The 22,220-nt window shown below is 45.8% G+C and overlaps 1 protein-coding gene across 1 annotated transcript in view; it reads right to left on the bottom strand.

Annotated features, from left to right (window-relative positions):
• Window positions 1-10,364: 10,364 nt before the first annotated feature.
• The window catches only part of RCAN2 (regulator of calcineurin 2), a 221,808-nt gene continuing 209,952 nt past the window's right edge, over window positions 10,365-22,220 (bottom strand). The window contains exon 4 of the mRNA XM_022582053.3: window positions 10,365-14,491. Within this exon, the coding sequence (XP_022437761.1) occupies window positions 14,331-14,491 (161 nt within the window). The 3' untranslated portion in view covers window positions 10,365-14,330. The remainder of the gene's footprint in view (window positions 14,492-22,220) is intronic.

Below are 22,220 nucleotides of genomic sequence, written 5' to 3'. Positions count from 1 at the left end.
GTGATCTTAACTTGTTAGATAAATAACAAGAATTCGAATTGATGATCAAAATCACTCGGTACTCCTGTCCTGTGAGCAATTTTCTTTCTTTCCTTTCTCCTCTCCTATCTTTCACAGTAACCACTGACGCTTTGTGTATTAGTCAGCCTGGGCTGCCATGATGAAACTCCCTAAGCTGGGTGGCTTAAACAACAGAAATTTATTTTGTCATAGTTATGGAGGCTGGAAGTCCAAGGTCAAGGTACCAGCAGGGTTCAATTCTGGTGGGGGTTCTCCTTCTGCCTTATAAATGGCCACCTTCTTGCCGTGTCCTCACATGGCCTTTCCCCTGTGTGTGGGGAGAGACAGAGATCTCTGGTGTGTCTTCCTCTTCTTCTTTTCTTTTTAAAAATATATATTTATTTATTTGGTTGCGCCAGGTCTTAGTTGCGGAAGGTGGGCTCCCTAGTTGCCGCTCGCCGGCTCCTTAGTTGCGGCATGCATGTGGGATCTAGTTCCCTGACCAGGGATTGAATCCCGGGCTCCCTGCATTAGGAGTGCGGAGTCTTATCCACTGCGCCACCAGGGAAGTCCCTCTTCCTCTTCTTATAAGGACACTAGTCCTATCAGATTAGGGCCCCATTCTCTTGACCTTATTGAATATTAATCATCTCTGTAAAGCCCCTGCTGCTAAATACAGTCACATTGGGTGTTAGGGCTTCAACATATGGATTTTGAGTGGGGGGACACAATTCAATCTGTGACACTTTCCAACCCCTAAGTACCTATAAAAAGTAAGCTCAGTTAGGGAAGGAACTTGGATTGTCTTTTTCACCAAGATGTCTCATTTTTCCAAGGCCTATTACAGTGCCTGGAGCATAGTAGGTTCTCAAAAAATGTTTGTTGAATGAATGAATGATGGAGTTTTTTTTCCCATCTGATTAAGATCGCAATCAAGGAGTCTGTGAGAATAAGCCAAGTAGCCAGGTATTTATTTTTCCATTAAATGTGGACAGTTTTCACATTGTCTTGTATAAAGTCCTTTTCAGTTTTATTATATGATTTGTGTATATCATTAGGATATCGAATCATCAGATTTATTCACCCATTTCATTCATCTAAGATTTATTGAGCACCTAATAGATGCTCAGCACAGGATCAGAGTGCTGTGGGTCAAGCTAAGGAGGGTAAGACACCTTCCTTACTCCTAAAATATTTGCCACGTGCTTATTGAGGGATGTGGAGACCTCGGGGAGCAGTTATGTAACCACAGAACCATAATATACACAAAAGAACCATTGAAAGAGCCCACTTTGCTTCCCTGAAGATTAGTAAGAGAATCTAGTCCTAAGTAAAACAGAAAGGATACCTGCTAGAAGGTGGAGCTTTCTTGATCGCAGGGTTGCGTAAGAACTGGTAGAAGTAGTTCAGGTAAGATTTGGAAGCACTTTAAAACTTATTTGCGTAAAACTCCATTACAAGGCACCTGAGAGAATAAGAAATGAGTGTTTTGTGATTGCCTCTCACCTTCTGCCACGCTCCCATACACAAATAGGAGCACGCTCCAGTATTTATCTTCAAAGGTGCAGGGAGGGGAGAAAGGAGGCTGAGGAAGGGAGGGAAGGACTGCAGTGCATGGCAGGCAGCCCGGCTCTGGAAGCAGGCAAGGGGCGGACGGGTCCCTATGTTTTTAGGACCCTCCTGAATGATCTTCCCAGACTGCGCCAACATCTATAAGGAAATTCTTCAAATCTTTGCTGCCTTTCCTGGGAATCCCAGGCAGCCAAAGACCCAGAGTTGTCCGCAGCGGTATTTAAACTGAAAAGGATAACCACCGCGAGGTGGCATCAAATTACAGCCAGACCTGCTAAATCTGAAGCCGGCCAGCAGCTTGGGCTTGCCCAGTCACTCCTTAATCCCCAGATAACTCGATCCATGTTTTACACATTTGCATGTTTGGATCCCACCTATTTTGTTATAATTTCCCCCAGTGTTTTCCAGTATTTATGAATTGGTTAGTTCCCTGTGGGGCCTTGCATAGATCAGCTACGGACCTGTCTGAGTATAGGAAACTGAACCTGTCTTGCTCATGCTTCTCTCTACTCAGGGATCTATGAATCCAGGGACTCAGGGCCAACTTCCACTGTCCAATTCCAGAAAGAAAGAACGACAAGAGACCAAAGATCGGAACTGTCACTACCTGAGCCCATCACTCCTGGGAAGGTCTGCCTACCCTTCTGGGACCAGAAACAACGTTAGGCACAAACCAAGACTGTGCACTTTGCAGGAAATCACTGAGCTGGTGACAGACCCAGAGTGGGGCTGAGAAAGTCCTAGGACAGGAATGAATAGTAATGCAGAAGGAGTCCTGCCACCCTGGAGAGTTTCACACTTTGTGTTAGTGTCCCTGCCGTCTATTCAGTGTTGGCTATTTCACCTGTGGCATCAGCTAGTGTCCCGTGGGCATTAAATGAGGTCAAATAATGTAGCATGTATGCCAGCACTTTATCAACCCTCAGGTCCAGCAGTGAGGTATGGGTTAGCTCTAGCTGCCACCACTGTGCCATCATTACTACTACTACCCCAACAGGGGTGGGGTGCAGTGTCCTGTAGTCTCTAGACACAGACTGCCTGAGCTCGAAGCTCAGCACTTTGGGCTATTCATTTAACTTTTGTTCATCTAGGCCTCCTCCCTGGAGAGTCGGAACTAGAAAGCCTCAGGCATCAGGGGTACCGGGTACCACTGGGGCACATGGCGGTGGAAGTGAGCCTCTGCACGAAGGCAGCTTGCAGACGGAATGGCTGCCTTTTCTGTGGGCTCCTAGAATGCAGGCAGCCAGACTTCAACCCTCTAGGCAGGAGATCGGCTCTTCGTTGCGAATTTTAGTTAATGATAATGCATTAGTATTGGTTCATTAATTGTAACAAATGCACCTTAACTAATGTAAATGATTCGTGGTAGGGGAAGCTGGGAACAGTGTTTATAGAAACCATCGGTACTCATTTCACAACTTTTCTGTAAATCTAAACTGTTCTTAAAAATAAAGTCTAATAGGAAAAATGGCTATTAAGTGTTGTATCGAACTCCATAATTGTGTAATTAAATTATTCCTAAACTCCAAAAAGGGGGCAATACACATATACACACTACTGTATTTAAAATAGGTAACCGACAAGGACCTACTGTACAGCACAGGGAATTCTGCTCAATATTGGGTAATAACCTAAATGGGAAAAGAATTTGAAAAAGAATAGATACATGTATATGTATAACTGAATCACTTTGCTATACACCTGAAACTAACACAACATCGTAAACCAACTATAGTCCCATGTAAAGTAAAAATTAAAAAAAAGAGTTATATTGTCTATAAAAAGAAGGGAGGGATACAGAGAGTTCGAAGCCCTACAGTGAAACTGACATCCAGGTTAACCTGCAGTGAAGATCATAGTTAATGAGATCCACTTATAACCACACAAGGAATCCAATCACGTGTTCATTGCTTCACCCAAAACACGAGCAAAGCACCAAGGATCACAGGACCTTGGAGAGAACTCCTAACACAGAGTTTCTCAACCCCAGCACTCTTGATATTTGGGGCCAGATAATTTCTTCTCGTGGGGGCTTACTGTGCATTGTAAAATCCCCAGCAGCATCCCTGGTCTCTACCTATCAGCTATTAGTAGCACAAGTCCCCAGCTGTGACAACAAAAGTGTCCCCTGTGAGCAAAATATTTCTCTGTAGAGAACTTCTGCACAAGTATAAGAGAGAGAGAGAGAGAGAGAAAGAGAGAGGGAGAGAGAATTATCCAAATAAATAAATAAATAGTTAAAAAGGAAATAGGAAGAAAAGAGAATGTGCAGGAAATAGTAAAAATAAGCAAAAAAATAATATCTCCAGAGTGAGAAGATAATGTATTCATAAAACAAGAACAGGAGGCAATAAGAAAGAAAAATTCTGACAATGAAAAATAAATAGAATACATGTTAACAGAAAGAAAAAATTAAGTAGAAGGTTAAAGAGAAAGTTGAAGAAATTCCCTAGAAAATAGAATAAAAAAGGCAAAGAGACAGAAAATGGTAGAGAGAAAAGAAAAAAATTAGAGGATAATTTCAGATGATATAAGATCCAAGTAATGGCTCTTCCAAAAGAGAGCACATAAAAGATACAGAGGAGGGAAGTTTCAAGTAATTAGTTCAAGAAAAATGTCCACAATTGAAGAATATGAAAGGACCCATGAGGTCCTATACTGAAAGGACCCATGAGGAAACCAGTACCTGAATTTTCTGAACAGTTGGGACAAAGCAGTCCTAAAAGCATCCAGGGAGGAAATACAGGGTACATAAAAGATTCAGAAATTAGAATGACATGGGGCTTCTAGGAGCTAGAAAAGCAATGCAGTGATGTCTTCACCATTCAGAAGAAATTCCAACAAACCAAACTATCATCAAGTGTGAAGGTGCAATAACGCCATTTTCAGACCTGTGAGGTCTTGTACAATGTACTTTTCATGCTTCCTTTGTTAGGGAAGCTACAGAAAAATATCCTATGTCAAAACTAGACACCTTTCTCCTCATCCATGAGTTCGCTGGATGTCAAACGTGGTTTCGAGGCTCTGATGGACCCCCCAGGAATCTCTTTCACTTGGTCAGGAAACAAGTCTCGGGGACTTGGCCGTGAGGCCATTCTGCAGCTGTGGCCAGTGCTGGTGGTGCAGAGAGGCTCCACTGGCCTCAGCTGTTCCCAATGCCCTCCTTCCTTTCCCCGCCCACTCCTCTCTATTGGCTGGCTCTGAACTCTGGATTTCTCTTAGGCTCAACTGGAAAGAATGGCTCCCACCCCCCGCGGTCGCCTTCACCTGTAGGTTTTCTATCGTGCCTTCATCAGGTCTGGCTTCTCTGTGGACCCGCTTTCTGCGTTCCGCAAGTGACTCATTTTCTGGACAGCTGAAGATACCCTTTACTGGCTTTCAGAGCTATTAAGTATATTTTCTTTTGCTAACTTTTGCTGTAATTTCCAAGCAATTTCAGAGGATCAGTTGGGCAGTAAACATACGTGTTCCATCTACCATTTTAAACAAAAAGACTCATAAATAGAAGATTTTGCCCCTCCTCCCACATTGACACATATTGAGCCTCTGCTCAGCTAAGGCCCTCAAATGTTTATTATACTTTCCTTCTTAATGTTGATCTTTTTCTCCTTATACTTGTGTATTTTTTTACACAATTAAATATAGGACTTTATATTTATACCTATTACATTTTCTTTGGTATTTAGCTGGTCAGTTGAAAGTGAAGAAATCTCACTTATACTGGATTAAATAAAAGGGAAGTTGTTTCTATCTGAAAAGTGTGGAGGATTTTAGCATCAGGTATAGTTCGATCCAGCTGCTCAAATAATGACATTAAAATCTCTTCCCAATCCCCCCCACACTTTTCTTGCAGTCTTCCGGCTCTCCTTTCCTTTGGATTGTCTTCATTCTCAGGGAAGAACTATCCATGTGGTAGCTTTTGGCCCTTCAAGTTTACATTGCCCAGTTTAGTAACCTAAGTAGAAAATATTCACCTTTCCATCAGTACCAGCAAAAATCCTGGTATTGGTTCTGATTTACCTAGCTTGGATCATGCGACCATTCCAGAACCATTCACTATGGCTGGAGTACTGGCCAGACCTGGGAATGTACTGAGACCTGGTGCTATATGATGTCAACTGAACTGCCAGGACTTAGAGTAGGAGGGGGTGTGGCTCCCCACAGGAAGTCCAGATGCCACTAACCAGAGGAGGAAATGGGTTCAGAAGCAACCTAAGTAGGGAAGACACAAAGTGGGTGCAAATGGTATACCAGGCATGATATGTGTTAACACTTTACATAAACACAACCTTACTCCCAATGTACAGATAAGGAAGCTGAAGTTCAGAAAGTTTGAATAACTTGCCAGGCTCTTGTAGCATAGTTTGACAAAGCCAGATTTAAGGCCTATATAAAATATAGATACAGGAGATTTGCCCAAAAGAGCGTAGGGGGTCAGGATGATCTTGAAAAGAAAGCTCGGCCTTCCTAGCATGGGAGAAACCAGGATGGGAGAGGGTTTGGTTTGCCCAGAAGTAGAAATGCTTTATCCAGAAGCAAAGGAGATTATTCATCACCGAGACAGTTCAGCATCAAGTTCTAATTTCAGAAAATGTCCAGCATCTCTGCTCTCTCATACACTGGCAGTGTAGGTGATGTGGTTGTTGGCTCTGACAGGTGGATTGTCCTCCAGGTGGGGTGAGCTGGGGGTGGCCAGGTCCCGTGCTTGAACCAGCCCAATTGTATGTTGAAGCCAAGACACTCTTCTAACTTATAAACAGTGGTAAGATTAACATTTATTTGTGTGTTATCCTCATTTGAAGGTTCTCGTCTTCAATTTTGTAAAGCGAATGCGAGGTTTAGTCAATCCTAATAATAGGGACCACCTCTCTGCTGGGTTATGGCAAGAAGTCAATGAAATGGGGTGACGCGTATTGAAATAAGATCCATTTGTTGAAGGTAAAGGGAAGAATTGGTTATTATTTGTAGTACATCATTTGCCCTTTGTTTCAAGCCTTCTGAACCTTCTGGAAGTGGGCTTCTGCTGCCACCGCCCAAAGGACAGTCATCAAGGGCTCAATTAGGTTCTGGGTTTTGGAAGCATTATGTTTCCCTGTGTTGGAAAAGGTCATGGAGAGGGCGGGCCAGGGACCCAGGCAATCTGAGGCGCCTCACCCCCTCCCCGTCCTTGGATGGAATGTACGTTCTGCCCACCTTTCCCACAGTGGGAGCCATTTTCAAGGATGCAGCCTTGAGAGAGCAAAGTGTTGAGACCGTCTGGACTGAAACACAACGGAACCCAGGTAAGGCCTCTACATAGACTTTGTGATTCTGGCAGGGGGATGTGGAGATCAAATCATCCTGCAGCCACCCAGGAACTAGCCTCCTACCTGAGCTCTCTGGCTTATTAAACCTGCCACCTGCCACCTGCCACTCTGGATGCTCTGCTTCCTTCCTCTGTCTCTTCTTGTCCTCTGTGTACAGGGACCAATTTCAGATTTCGTCCCGGGAACTTGAAGGTTGCAAACCAACACCCTACAGCCAGGCTCATCGGCATAGGAACACTATCCCTAACATGGCTTCCCACATCTCTAGCATGATGTCTGAGAATAAGAATGAAGGCAGTGGGGGACTTCCCTGGTGGCGCAGTGGATAAGACTCTGCACTCCCAATGCAGGGGGCCCGGGTTCCAACCCTGGTCAGGAAACTAGATCCCACATGCATGCCGCAACTAAGAGTCTGCATGCCGCAACTAAGGAGCCCACATGCTGCAACTAAGGAGCCTGCCTGCCGCAGCTAAGATCCGGCACAATCAAATAAATAAATAAATATTAAAAAAAAAAAAAAAAAAAAGAATGAAGGCAGTGGTTTTCCTGGTGGTTTGCTTCTGCCCCAAGTGGAGATGACATTATTTGTGTGCTTAGCCCAGTGTACTCCAGCAGGTCTGCCTGAGACCTTATTCCCAGGAGTACGGGCTTGCCTGGCTCTCAGAACACTGCTGTGCTCCTGGGGCCAGTGCCTTTCCGGAGATCCCACTGTAGCTTATGCAGGAGCACTTTTACTGGAGATCATTGGCATGGCCACTGGCAGAGCTTGATTCGAGGGGAGCATGGCAGCCAGAGCTGGGATTTCAATCAGAACAGCAAGGGCAACAGAACGGAAAGGATGAACTGTGGGTGGGAACAGAGAAGGCACTTGGTCTAACTGATCATTACTGGGGGAAGGGAAATTATGTCCTGTGAGCACGTTCTTTGGTGGGCACTACATCCCTAGAGGCAGTTAGAAGTATCTGCTCTGCAGCATCCCTAGAGGCAGTTAGAAGTATCTGCTCTGCAGCATCCCTAGAGGCAGTTAGAAGTATCTGCTCTGCAGCATCCCTAGAGGCAGTTAGAAGTATCTGCTCTGCAGCATCCCTAGAGGCAGTTAGAAGTATCTGCTCTGCAGCATCCCTAGAGGCAGTTAGAAGTATCTGCTCTGCAGCATCCCTAGAGGCAGTTAGAAGTATCTGCTCTGCAGCATCCCTAGAGGCAGTTAGAAGTAACTGCTCTGCAGCATCCCTAGAGGCAGTTAGAAGTAACTGCTCTGCAGCATCCCTAGAGGCAGTTAGAAGTATCTGCTCTGCAGCATCCCTAGAGGCAGTTAGAAGTATCTGCTCTGCAGTTACAGCTCTGCTAGGGCTCTGATTTGGCCCTTGACCTTGAGTGGTTTTAACACCGTAAACAGCATAGGAATCCTGGGCACGAGGCTCTTGTTGAAAGAGATCTGGCTCAGTCGTTCAGGGGAGGGACTGAGGCTCTGCATCTCCGCCCGGCTCCCGGAAGGACGCTGATGCTGACATGGGCAGTGTGTGCGGAACACCCTTTGCGTATCATGGATGTAACACTTCTGGGCTTTGGCTGCCTCACATGTAAAATGGGGACATCAGTACCTTCCTCATAGGATCATTGAGAGAATGCAATGAAAATGTAAAGAATTTAGGAGACCAGCTGCCATACAGTGAGCACTCAACACAAGATGCCTGTTATTTATGAGAAACGAGAGAAATGAAAGCTCCGCCATGAAGATGAAATGAGAGTATAAATGTCAATCAAGTGCTCCCCGTGGGGCCCGATGCATAGAAAGCACTGGCCGTGGACGTCCTATGTGCCCAGCTCTTGAGTTACTTTCTCTTTGAGTCCCTCCTAACTCCAGGAGATGGGTGCTATCGTCCTGTCCTCTTGGCAGATGTGCAAGCCGGGACTTAGGCTAAGAAACTGTGGGAAGAGTACAAGCGTGCTATGCAGCAGAGCAGGGGGTAGGGGTTGTTTAAACCCGGGTCACTTGGCACCAAAATTTGTGAATTCAGTCACCAGTAATAATGGCTACCGTTATTAGTACTAGCTTATTAGGTCCTCATGACAAAATGGGTTTTTATACCCATTTTACAGGAGACAAAACTGAGTTTCAATGACTCGAGTAACTTGTCTAAAGTCATAGACACGATCTCTATCCCTTTCTCAGATACAAGGGTGGCACACAGGCCAGAATTAGGGCGGGTCCAGCCCTCTTTACCACAGGCCCATCTGTGTTTTTCACAAGGACCCCTGACAACTGTCAACCACAAATTGGCACTTGCCATCTACTCTACAAGGATTAAATCAGGAGCCGCTGCAGTTGCTGACCTTCAACAGCCCCCGAAAGGAGCTCAGGGTGGAGATCAGGAATGAGGCCCTCGGTGCTCTGAGAAAAACTGGCAGAACAGGTCTTCAGCTAGTTAGATGCTTTCAGGAGCTGATTTTTTTTTTTTTTTTTTTTTTGTGGCACACCCGGGCCTCTCACTGTTGTGGCCTCTCCCGTTGTGGAGCACAGGCTCCGGACGCGCAGGCTCAGAGGCCATGGCTCACGGGCCCAGCCGCTCCGCGGCATGTGGGACCTTCCCTGACCGGGGCATGAACCCGTGTCCCCTGCATCGGCAGGCAGACTCTCAATCACTGCGCCACCAGGGAAGCCCCAGGAGCTGATTTTATGAGCCCAGTTCTTGCATCTCCTCATATCTAGAAAAGCACTAAATTCCTTCATGGTGATGTCTGCTCCTCGTGACTAGCAGTAACCCTCGTGAGAACCTCTGCGAAAATATGTGCTTGATTGTATGTACTCCCACTTCACCAAGATCACATATATATTGACGTTTCCCGCCCCCCCACATCTTTGGAGCAGTTTCTCAGAGCTATCTGAAATGCTGTCTCCCGAGATGCACTCCTCATTTTGCCCCAAATAAAACTTAACTCGCAACTCTCATGTTGTGCATTTTTTTTAAGTCGACACAACAGACAAAAACAGATGTTCATTGTGCTTCTGCCCCCGCAGGGCTGATTGGGAGAAGCTCTCCTTTCTCCAACATGGGAGTTTGGGCTGAGTTTCCAGCACATCTACTCCCCCAACCCTGAACTCAGCCGGACAGCACAAAGAAAGCATGGAATGGAGCTTCGCTGGGCTGCTTTTAGAGAAGCTACTGATCCACACCAGGAATGCAAAGGCAGCGGGACATATGGAGAAGACTTGTACAGTTCCCAGAACTCCAAGGATGGAGAACAGGTGGTCCAGGATGTGTGAGGTTAGTTTCTCTGGGACACAGACTCAGAGGGAGATGTGCCTAGAGGACGTTTACCAGGGAGCCTTTAAGGTCCACACGTATGGGGGAGTGAAGGCGATACAATTAGGCAAAGTAAAAGGGTTGAACTGAGATGCAGAGACCTTAGCCGACCCCACAGGGAGCTCTGGAACTGCGGTGGCCTTTCAGAGCTGCAGGATGGGGTTTTCCCTCTGCCACATAGCTAGTCACTGCATGCAGGCTGTCCCTGGGGTGCGGGTGTGACCTTGGGTGGGGGAATCCTTCCAGCTGAGTGCAGTGCCTGGCCACTCAGTGGAGGGCCACCAACAGCACGGCATCTGGGGACGGGAGTGTCTCCACCCAAAAGGGGGTTGGGGCTTGGGAAACAGGCTATCGGGGGCTGAGGCTGGCCACATTAGAGAAACAGCTATAAATCTTGCTTTAGGAATAAAATGACCCCATAGGCAAATCCAAAGTCCGTTTGGGGAACAATAATTTCACTAATGATTACAACTAGTCAAAGATGCCCCACAATCCTGCCCAGCCCTAACGTTTTCAAACCCAATTATTGGGTGAAAATGGAAAATAAGGCAAGAGAGTCAAGGAGGGATACTTTTTTGTGCAAAGTATTTCAATCATTTCAGCTTATTCTGGGCTTCCTATTTCCAACTTATACCAAACGCACTTGGGTTCACACACACACACACACACACACAATTAACCTTGGATACAGTTTCCTTTTAGAGACATAAAAAGCTCCTGAATCAACTCCAATAACACTTCCCCAGACTCTCTTGGAAAGGAGCAGATGAATGAGTTTGACAGAAAACTTTTTGCTTGAGATTTTTGGTTTCTCAGATTGCAGATTTAAGGGCTGAGCCTGCTAAGTGCTCCGTGACTCTCTGCATGGTGTCTTCTGGCAGGGACACTGTATACCAGCTGATAAATGAAGGTTTCCCTGCATCACCGACTTATTCTTCATCACCTGCTCTGTCTCCCCTTTCCTGCCCCAGGGCCTTGTCAACGACTTGAGAAGGAATAAGAACAAAAACAAACTTTTCTAGAGTCATGAAAAGACATTGCGTACTGATGTTGGCGCTGAGTTCGGTAGATAAGGCTGCAGCGATGAACACAGCTATTCAAAGCTATCTTTTTCAAGGATAAAGTGGGCAGTAGAGGGTCAGGTCCCTCACACTGGAGTATCTGGACACTTAGGGCTGTGGCTTTGTGTTAGGAAGTGTCTATTAAAGCAGCATCTGTCACAAGGTGAAGTGGGTCATACATTTCCTCTGCTGAAAACCCTTCTCACTGTGCTTAAAATGAATTCCAAGCCCCCTAGATCTTTTTCGTATTAATTTGCAGAAGTTCTTTTTGCATTTTGGATGTGAGTTATTTCACAACTCCATGTAATTATTTATCTTCTCCCACTCTGAGGCTTTCCTTTTCACTCTCCTAATGGTGTAATTTGATGAACAGATACTCTTAATTTTAGTCAAGGACAATGTATCCATCTTTTATTTTATGATAGTGCTTTCTGTGTTCCATGTAGTAAAATTTTGCCTACTTCAGGTCTATTACAGTGTTTTAAACTAAAGAATAGAGTGGGGGTTATATTAAAAGTGTCCGTGTACACTTGGAATGGCTTTTAGGACCAAGCTGGCTGAAGTGTGACAATAAACAGGGGGCTCTCCCAGACCCCTTATCAGAGCCCCTCCCGCCCCTCCAAGCCTTGAATTCCTCTTCCTTCGTGAGATGCTGCCAACCAGCTCCCCCCACCCCATTTCAGGAAGAGCTCAGATGAGTTAATTTCATCTCTTGGTTACATCTTAGAAAGACTATAGGCCGAATCGCCCTCCTCCACAATCACCACTCAGAAATATCCAACTCAGGCAGAAAACACAGAAATTACACTACGTGGACAGAGTCATTCACCAGGTATATTTGAAATCTAAGCTCTTTGAGCTATACACGTGCACAAATGATTCAGTTGGTGGCAATCTCCCCCTCCTCCTCCATATTTAAACTTTTCAAACTCAAAATAGTGCTGAAGAGGTTTGCATCCTGTGGCTCACGGAGATGCTGAGGCAACTGTGACTTTCATGGTGCTCGGAGGGGCCACCGAAACCCTTCAAGGAGTCCCCCGTTTCTTCTCCCTCTCCTGGGACACGTGTTTCTCCCCACCTCCCCAAACCCAACCTCATGAGAGAACTACTTGATCTGAGACAGATTAACATTGACACTTTGCAATAAATGTCACCAAGACTAACCACTTGGGTCATACATTCCACTGAGGGTTTTTTTGATGACACACAATGGTCATTTCAACTTTTACTAAATTTTGTTGGAAATGTCTGATGGATCTGTTTTAAAACATTGAAAAGTCATTTCCAAATAGTTTCTCTCACCCAGGTTTCTCTAGAGGCTGCCTTCTAAAAATTCTGACGCTTAAGAAGAGAATCAGCACAAAATGGACTGTAGTTCTCAACTTCTTCCACTAGGGGGAAGAATTCTCCACTATTTATTAAATCTAATCTTTTCATTTGTCCATGAAAAACCAAAAACCTTCACAGAAAAGGAAAGTCAAAGCATTTGCTTGTTATATACTCCTCAGATTTTATTTTTCAAAGGAGCCTTCATTTTTCTATGGAAACTCAGGATTTTACAAGCAATGCTGTCTGTCCTCAGTTTCCCCTGTACTGTATCCAGTACTATATTGCTATATTCACAGTAGAACGGACTTTTGTTTCTGAGTAATCAGTCTAATGTTTTACGTTTCTGATGAAACTTACACCTTAATCAAAAACCACAACAATCCTTCCATCAGGTGGCTGTGTTATTGTTCTTGTGTGTTTTTCTGAGGCTTGGGTAATGAAAGTATTTCCCCACTCCATCGTAATTGGCATTTGCATCTAAAGTAATTCATGAATGTACAGGAGTAGATGAGGCCTGGCACATAGAGCAGAAGGTAATGGTTCTATAGGTGTATCTTCTATAATGCACTTTGGGCTAGAGAAATAGAAAAATCACATGTAACAAAAACAAATACGTTTTTGAGCAATACGGCATTGCACGAGTAGGAACTGCATACATTTATCTATCAGTCTTTCCCTTTGAATATGCTCAGTGGCTGCTACATCGATTTAGCTGCATTTCAACTGTCTGCAACCGACACTTGCTTCTTCGCTTTATTTAAAAGCAACTGGTCTTGATAGCAAAGATGTTGGCTAGTCATTTATAGATCGGCATGAGAAGTTCTGTGCCCTTTCAAAATTCAGCATTATCCATAATAGAGTGAAAGACATCCAGATATTTAAAAGCACAGCTGAAACATTTGTACAAATATACAAAGAGAAAAAAAAACAATCATTCAGACACCATGAAACTTCTGTGATAAACAGATTTGTCTGAAATCGGTCTCTATCATCCTGGACGAGCCTCCCCAACGAGGCAGGGAAACTTCTACAATGAAATCGTGTTCAAAATCTACTGAGGGATGTCTTTGGGGCCAAGCTCAGTTTTTCCTCCAGGAATTTTAACAGAGCTATGCAGTCTTTGACTCGAAAGAGTGACTACACCCAGACTTGTTAATAAGCTGGAGGATGCTGATAATTTTGCTAATCTAGGTAGGACGTGACTGGACGCTGACCATCTGTGACTTAGAGTATATCGTCAAATCATGAAAATAAATGCTGGTGATCATGCATGTCCTGGGAATGTTGGGATGCAGAGGACTGAGGAGACCAGATAGGGATATCTCATGCAGTCAAAGTCAAGTTTACTTATGGTCCTACTTAAGTGGCCAGGAAAGAACAACGCACACACGTCAGGACTGGGACTGGAACGGCTCACAAGCAACACAGGTGCTATTTGCCACTGATGTCTCCGGCTTGGATCAACAGGAGAGCACGAAGGTTAGGCTGTGCTGATTGTTTAATAAGAAAATACTACTTTTTTTTCTAGAATCTTCTAAATAATGTCTTATACTTGATGGGTATGATATGATCAGGAAACATATCACCTTTTCCTAGCCCTTTTGTCCGAGAGGCTTGATTACAAGGAAGGAATCTCAAACAACCAAACACCCAGGGATTTAAAGGCAATTTTTTTTTTTTTTGACAAACAAACAACAGGGGGGGAAAAAGCATGATAAAGAGGAGACGGGTATTCTCTTCGAGGTGGAGCAGTGAGCTCAGTTGGACACGGAGGGCGGCGGGCCGGGACGCCGGGTCTGGATGATTTTTGGCTTTGGGGACGTCTTTGGATCCTCTTCTTCCTCGATGTCACTGTCACACACGTGCACGACGACACTTGGGGTGGACTCAGTCCCTGCATGGAGCTCATACTTCTCTCCTGAAAAGCAAGAGAAATGGGGGTAAGAAAGCGGGAGGGATTTCTACACAAATGATTTGGTGAAGTTTGTTTAGGAAGTGAGGGCGCATTTTACGTGTCTCAGGAGATGCTGAGTCTTCTCCAGGGGTGGTGTTGGAAAGTGAAATGAGATTGATCCGTCTTTGCGTCTCAGCTCTACCCCCGGTCACCTGTACAGCCCTGAACAGGCCCCTTCACCTCTCTTAGCCTCAGCATCCACAGCTATAAACTTCAAAATGGTAATAACTACGGTCCAAGGGATTGGGGGGATGACTCAGTGGGCCTGGCAGTAAGTTACCAGTTTCTCTTCTATTTCCCAGCATTGCTGTTAACGGCTGAGTAATCCTGAGCCCATCACCTCACTCCTTCATCTTTTGGAGAAGTTCTCCAAATTCTCCTCTTGCTGTACATTTCTTATGGCAGGAGCTGCCCCAGGACGGAATAAGGTGGAATCGCCGCTCATCTGGGATTTCCAGTGGTTACATGGTAACAGGATTTGATGACGGTCAAGTTCCCTCCAGTTCCAAGAGTCTAGTAGTCTATTCTTTTTTTTTTTTTTTTTTTTTTTTTTGCGGTACGCGGGCCTCTCACTGTTGTGGCCTCTCCCGTTGCGGAGCAACAGGCTCCGGACGCGCAGGCTCAGCGGCCATGGCTAACGGGCCCAGCCGCTCCGCGGCATGTGGGATCTTCCCGGACCGGGGCACGAACCCGTGTCCCCTGCATTGGCAGGCGGACTCTCAACCACTGCGCCACCAGGGAAGCCCTAGTAGTCTATTCCTGACTGGTTCTTCTTGTAGTCAATTCACTATTAGCCAGCAGGCTTCCTGTCTGTCTCTGTTTCACTTCAGGGTGAACATCTCCCATGCTCTGGCCCATTGCTAATCATAAAGGATACAAGGCACATTCAAAAGTACTTATGTCTTCCACAAGAGCACAGCCCAGTGATGGCACATGGAAACAGAAAGTACCACAAAATACTATGGTAAGCGCTGGGGTGGCAATATATGTCAAGGACAGTGGTACCAAACTGCAAGGAGCAAGTAACTCTGAAAGGCTTCCCAGTGGAGACGACAGCTGACCTGGGTCTAAAAGACAAGTAGAAGGCATCCAGGAGGTGGGAGGGTGCAAGGGGCATCCTCAATCTGCATGCTTGTAACTTCTCAGGTTAACTGCTGACACACTTAATCTTCTTCCGACGTCCTATCTTTCCTTTCCCATCCTTCATGGATGGGAAACGCCTAAAAGCAATGTCTCCCAGACACCCTCCTGGTCAGTGGCTCTCCAGGTCTCACTAGATCAAGTCCTCATTTCTTAGACTAGGACAAAAGACGCCGCACAGTCTCTCACCAATCATGACAGCCACATTTGTATACTCGCCAAACCAGCTACTTTTATTTGCTATAGTCTCACCTAGTCCCCGAAGTCTTGCCCTCCCTCCAGGATCAAAGCCAGACACCACTCAGTCCAGGCATCTTGCCTGTCTTCCTCAGTCTGCAGTGGACAGTGCCCTTCCGGAGGGCCGGGGCCAGGACTGTCAGCACCAGAGCTGGGGTAGCATTTATGTGCTCCTGTGTGCACCTTGGTAAGTGTCCATGGTGAAAACAGCAAACGCTTGCAAGGCACAGTTTTAAATTTAGTGCTGACGTTAGGGACTGAGAAGCACTGACAATGCAATAAGCATCGAATCTCTTCTAAGTGATGCTGAGGGGGATGTAAGTGTTCAGAGTCATTTGTTGCTACGGGTTGAATTGTGTTCCCCGCACCCGCCCCTGTCCCCACCAAAGACGGTGAAGTCCTGACCCCCAGTACCTATGACCATGACCTTATTTGGAAATAGGCTCTTCACAGATGACTAAGTTAAAATGAGGCCATCGGGGTGGGCCCTATTTCAAAATGACTGGTTTCCTTATAAAAAGGGGAAATTAGGACATGGGCGCTCATCCAGGGAGAACTGCATGTGAAGACTGAACTTATGTTGCCACAATCCAAGGAACGACCAGAAGCTACAAGAGAAGCCTGGGCCAGATCCTCCCCCAGCACCTTCAGAAGGAGCATGGCCCTGTGTTGATCCAACACCTTGATCTTGGACTTTTAACCTGCAGAACATGAAGCAATACACTGCTGTTGTGTAAGCCACTCAGTTTGTGGTCCTCCGTTGTGGCAGCCCTAGCAAACGGATACAGCCATAACTTGCTAAGAGAGTTCTCTCTCTGTTAAGAGTCAGAGAAGTCTTTATTGGACCTCCACACCCCGCCCCGAACCAACATCCTGGATGAGGGCACCGGATATTTCACAAAAATGGAGCATCACACCTCCAGCACTTCCCTGGATCTTGGCAGCAACAAAGAGGGCGAGAACTAGCTAGAGCCACAGAAATACGGCCATAAAGACTCTATAACTTGAAGTCGAGATTGGGTGGAATTGTAGGTAGAGAGTGTTATGTGAATAAGGTTGACTTTTTTTTAATTTCTGGACTTTCTATTCTATTCCATTCATTTATTTGTCTACCTTGATGCCAATACTACACTCTCTTTATTACTGTAGCTTTTTTTAAAAAATTAATTTATTTATTTTTGGCTGTGTTGGGTCTCCATATCTGTGTGAGGGCTTTCCCCAGTTGCGGCAAGTGGGGGCCACTCTTCATCACGGTGCGCGGGCCTCTCACTATCGCGGCCTCTCCTGTTGCGGAGCACAGGCTCCAGGCGCACAGGCTCAGTAGTTGTGGCTCACGGGCCTAGTTGCTCCGCGGCATGTGGGACCCTCCCAGACCAGGGCTCGAACCCGTGTGCCCTGCATCGGCAGGCAGACTCTCAACCACTGCGCCACCAGGGAGGTTGACTTTTTTGATACAGAGAGCTGACGGGGCCGGCATGGATTCAGGAGAGGAGAGTGACAAAAACAGGGAACACGGAGCAGAACTCATGCTACGCTTTGCTTCCCTGCCGGCTAGCAGGGATGGATAGTCTGTCCGAACCTAACTTCCCTGGAATCCTCACTGAACTTATTATCCTACATGCCCTTGTAGTTGGGATGTACACATTGATGCTACTCACAGCTCACAATTGTGTTTGTTCCGTTCTCCTTCAAAGCAATTTGTCATTTTTATCAAAAGCCCAAGGGAGAAGAGCCACTGCAGACATTGCTAAAGAGAGGAAGCTGTGTGCAGCCGGCTTCACCTGGGCGTTCCATGAGAGGCTCTGGGCAACAGGTGGGCAGACCTTGGGTGGTGGCTTCTTTGAGCAGCTGTTTTCAAACACCTGACAGCTTACTGGGGGCGCTTGTTGCAAAGAGAGTTTAGCAGCATGAGGATGCAACTCTGCAACTTCAGATGTAGTGGCATCTACTTTGGTACCCAGCACCCCTAGGTGCTTCTCCGTGTTTCAGTGTCTGGGTGGACGCTCTTACATGGTTTGGTGTGACAGGCTGGGGGCAGTGGTCCTGTGAGGATGCTGGTGTGCAAATAACTTGCCCCCTCCCTTCCTCCAGTCCGCACCACAATTTTTCGTTGGAAAATGATAATAGTGCGGGGAGAGGGTAGCAGAGGGAGGGATGCTGAAGACGCACACGGGAGAAGAAGCCAGGCATCCCAGATCAGCTCTGCGGCCCCTCCCGGCCACCAGCACTCTTCGTCTTTGGCCTTCTCATCTTTGTTTCTGGGAGAACAGCAAATCCTGTGGACGATGATGGAGTTCATCGTACCCAGGGTTTCTAGACTTTTCTCTTTCCTCCCGGAATGCTTTGCAAGTCTGAATGAGAGACACCTTCAGACAAGAAACAGAGAAAGAGATAATTTCTGAGTAATCAGATGAGGTAGCTCTTGTTTTTCCGCACGGGATTCCTTCGACGTCCTCCTGTTTGGAGAAGCAGTGCCTTTTGCAGAGACATTAGTGGCTGACGTGCTCCCCTCCATTGCCCTGTTGGGTGTCATGCCGGGATGAGGCGAGCAACAGCCTCTCATCTTCTGATGGGGGAATGACAGAAAAGAATCTGCCATGGCAGATGGAGACCAAGGGACCTGCGGGTGAGGTGGTGACAGCAGGGACCCCAGCCAGGGGACTGACCAGATTTCCCTTTCTTCATCTGTTGGAAAGAAGCTGGCTTTAAAAAAAAAAAAATAGTAGTAAAATGTGCATAATGAAGCTAGCTGTTTGATGAAACCCTTTCTCTGCCCTGGCTTGGATAAAGAATATTCTCTTAAAGACACCTCTAGCTGCAGTGTGTTTATCTATTTGAAAGGAGACGCTTTCCCCTTAGACTAGGTGTGCTGGGGGCACGCTTGGGATGCGGGCCACCCTGTGCAGGGCAACTTTCACATTGAGTTAACAAAGTCAGACTACTTGGTAGTAGAGCTGTTTTACTGCTGTGACCCCATTAATGCTGAGATTTCACTGTTATGTTTTTGGAAACTTTCTTACTATCAAAATCCGGCAAAGCCCAATAGCTGCTGAGAGCCCACAGAATCAAAAGACAGCTTTAAAAAAAAAAAAAAAAAAAGACATAGCTTTAAAAAAAAAAAAAGACATAGCTTTAAAAAAATTAAAAAAAAAAGACATAGCTTTAAAAAAAAAGACATAGCTTTAAAAAAATTAAAAAAAAAAGACATAGATTTAAAAAAAAAAGACATAGCTTTAAAAAAAAAAAAAAGACATAGCTTTAAAAAAAATTTAAAAAAAAAGACATAGCTTTAAAAAAAAAAAAGACAGCTTTAAAAAAAAAAAAAGACATAGCTTTGGTCTTGCTTGATTGAACTTTTCTGTTTTTGGCCTCACTTTCCCTTTGGGCTTCAGCTAATTCCTCTACCATGAAGGCTGACGTCAGTGCCGTCACCCCCTGGGGACCCACTGGGCTCAGGAGGCGACGAGGAGGGGTGGCCAAGCAGACCAGTGTGTCTTTTCAAGGCCAAGCCAAGGCTCACCCTTCACACTCGCAACTCCTCGAGTTCGTATTCAAACTGTCCTCTCCCCAGGCCTCAGAAAAGAGGCCAGGACCAGAAGCCCTCAGAAGAGGCATTGGTTAGGGTTTTCCACCTCCTTCCATGAAACAAATTCCCAGCCAAGCAAGTGTAAACTCCTCTGGCACGTGGTCACACGTTAAATTCTCATCCAGGCCTTTGGAACTGTCATGGGCTTGGGCACAGTTCAAAAGACGTGTGTAAGTTTTAGCTTTCCCACTAAGCTAAAAACCACTGAAGGGCAGGTATTTGTCCTATTTTCTGTGAGCTCTCGGTGCCAGGACATAGGAGGGGTCACAGACACTTGCCATCTACCTGAAACACACCACCAGCTATTTACTGAGCCCTTAGTAAATGCCGGACACAGCTCTAAGTACTTCACGTAAATTGGATATTTAAATTACGGCAACAGCTCTGTAATGTGGGTTTCATAATGTCTCGATGATACAGGAGGACATTGAGATCACACGGGTAGTGAATGGCAGAGCCACGATTCAAAGTCAGGTCCACCTGACCTCAAAGAATGAGCTCATAATCCCTCTCCAGCCCCGCCTCTCACGACTCTACTGCTTTCAGATTCTACAAGAGAGCCTTTGAAAGTCTGCTGAAAGTCCTGGTTTTAACTTTTAATATTCTCTCATGGCAACTCATGTTTTCGCGAACAGTTATTCCTTCTGTATCTTGCCCCTTTTTGGTTTGGCCCATTGCTAGTTATTCTAGGTAAGATCTCCTTGACAATGAACCTTTTTAGAAGACAACATTTAGTAAATTATAAAAAATAAAGGGACTACAAATTATAGACTGAGATAATTTGCATCTCTTATGGTAACTTTGGACTCTCTGGAAATAGATCCTCCATGATTTCTTGTTGCTTTACCTCTACTACCTCTCATATTCAAGGTGAATACTCAACAGGAAAGTTACGTGTCGTAGTAGATCTACTGTGTTTTGCAAAGATGGCCATAATATTTCCTGCCCGACATTACTCTTCTAGAACCTTGCCACTCCTGCACTGAGGACTGCTCCCTCTTTGATCCTTCTCCTAAAATCTGTTCAGGCCTCTTGGATGCCTTGACTAATACAGTATGGCAGAAGCAACCAGTGCGACTTCTGAGTTAGGCCACAAAAATGCCAGGCACTACCACCTGGCTCTGCCAGGGTGCTCATGCTTGGAACCCCGCCTCCATATTATAAGGAAGCCCAAGCAGCACACGAAGAGGCTCCCACGGAGAGAAACCACAGCCTATCTGGGCTGCCAGCCAACAGCCATGCCAACTTGCCAGCCAAGTGAGTGAACCATCGTGAAAGCTGATTCGCCCATCCCCAGGTGAGTGGCCCCAGCAACGCTGCACGAAGCAGAGATGAGCGCCCCCCCCGGGGCCCTGTTCCAAGAGCAAATTCGTGAGCAAAATAAATGATTGTTGTTGCTCAAGCCCTACATTTTGGTGTAGTTTGTTATGTAGCAATTGATAAGTGGGGCACAGGTCATGTAAGTTCTTTGTTCAAAAGCAAGCTAACCCCCTACAATTGAGTTGAAATTCATTGCCTTTGGTGATTTTTCCTCTTTTCTTCCCTGCTCACGTGCTATGTTAGAATGGATACTTCACCAGTTCCAGTGATTCCTTCCAAGGGGAGGGAGTTCCATTAGCCCATCACTGGGACCCCTCACGCTGGCCCCTCTTTTACTCCTCCCCAGTGGAAGAGGAGTGACATCTGACGAGTACCTTTGGGGAAAGGAACTGGCAATGCCAGCTCACCCTGTGCCACCTCTCTCTTGATCCAGGCCTGCCTGCAAAGGGCTTGTGCTCTGCCGTGCTCTCGGCCACGTGCAAAGCCCAGCAGAAAAAACCCTGCACTGTGGGGCAGTCTGACTGTTTCCATCTCTGGGACAGGCTGGGTAAAACTGCATGGCTCTGGGTTTCACTATTTTTATTTTTTTTAAATAGGATTCCTTTGGCTAGTCTTTTTGGTTTTGTTTTGTTTTTTGTATGCACCGCGAGGCTTGTGGGGTCTTTGTTCTCTGACCAGAGATTGAACCTGGGCCCATAGCAATGAAAGCGCAGAGTCCTAACCCCTGGACAGCCAGGGAATTCCCTGGATTTGACTACTAGGGAGCCCTGGCTGTCACTCATCTTGGCCGCCTTCTCAGCGTTAGCCTTTCATCAGAAACAAAGCTGGCATTATTAATCTTATCTACCTTACTTCTTATCTAACCCTCAGCAAGTTCTGAACCAAACAGGAAAAAGCAGGTGTCAGTTATTAATCTATACTGAATTTTAAGAATGGATGATGGCTTATCAAGGCAAGTGCCAAGAGCATCTCTGACTCGACCCTTGAACGCGGGGCCATGCTCTGTTGTGTGATGAGTGCTACACTTCAGTGTGGATTAACAGCCCTTTAACATTTGATTAAGAAGAAAACTGAAAATGCCAGTAGTAAAATCGTTTCAGGCTTGGTCATGTTGAGTTGACACTGCAAACCCCTACCCCCAATTTTTTAAATTGTAAACGTGATTTTTTTTTTCAAGAGGAAGTAGCGGGCATCAGTCCTGATTTATGGAATAAACAAAATGGAATTTCCATGCGGGTTATTTTTACTGAACATGCTGCCTGTTGGGAGATTGAACACAGAGACAGAGGGAAGGGTTCAGAATGATTGGAAATGTGTTTGAAAGGGTTCACATTTGGATTGCCTTTTTTTTCAAGTGTTAGGGTTAGGACTTGATAGCATTTGGCAGGGAGGGGAGGGCCCACAAGCCCT

This window comes from Delphinapterus leucas, chromosome 10, assembly GCF_059928025.1.
Source record: "Delphinapterus leucas isolate spDelLeu-1000000601 "Yukka" chromosome 10, BTC_Dleu_Yukka2, whole genome shotgun sequence".
In the NCBI taxonomy this organism is placed as follows: Eukaryota; Metazoa; Chordata; class Mammalia; order Artiodactyla; family Monodontidae; genus Delphinapterus; species Delphinapterus leucas.
The sequence above is the reverse complement of the archived record's forward strand: the minus strand, read 5'-3'. Positions and strand labels throughout refer to the sequence as shown.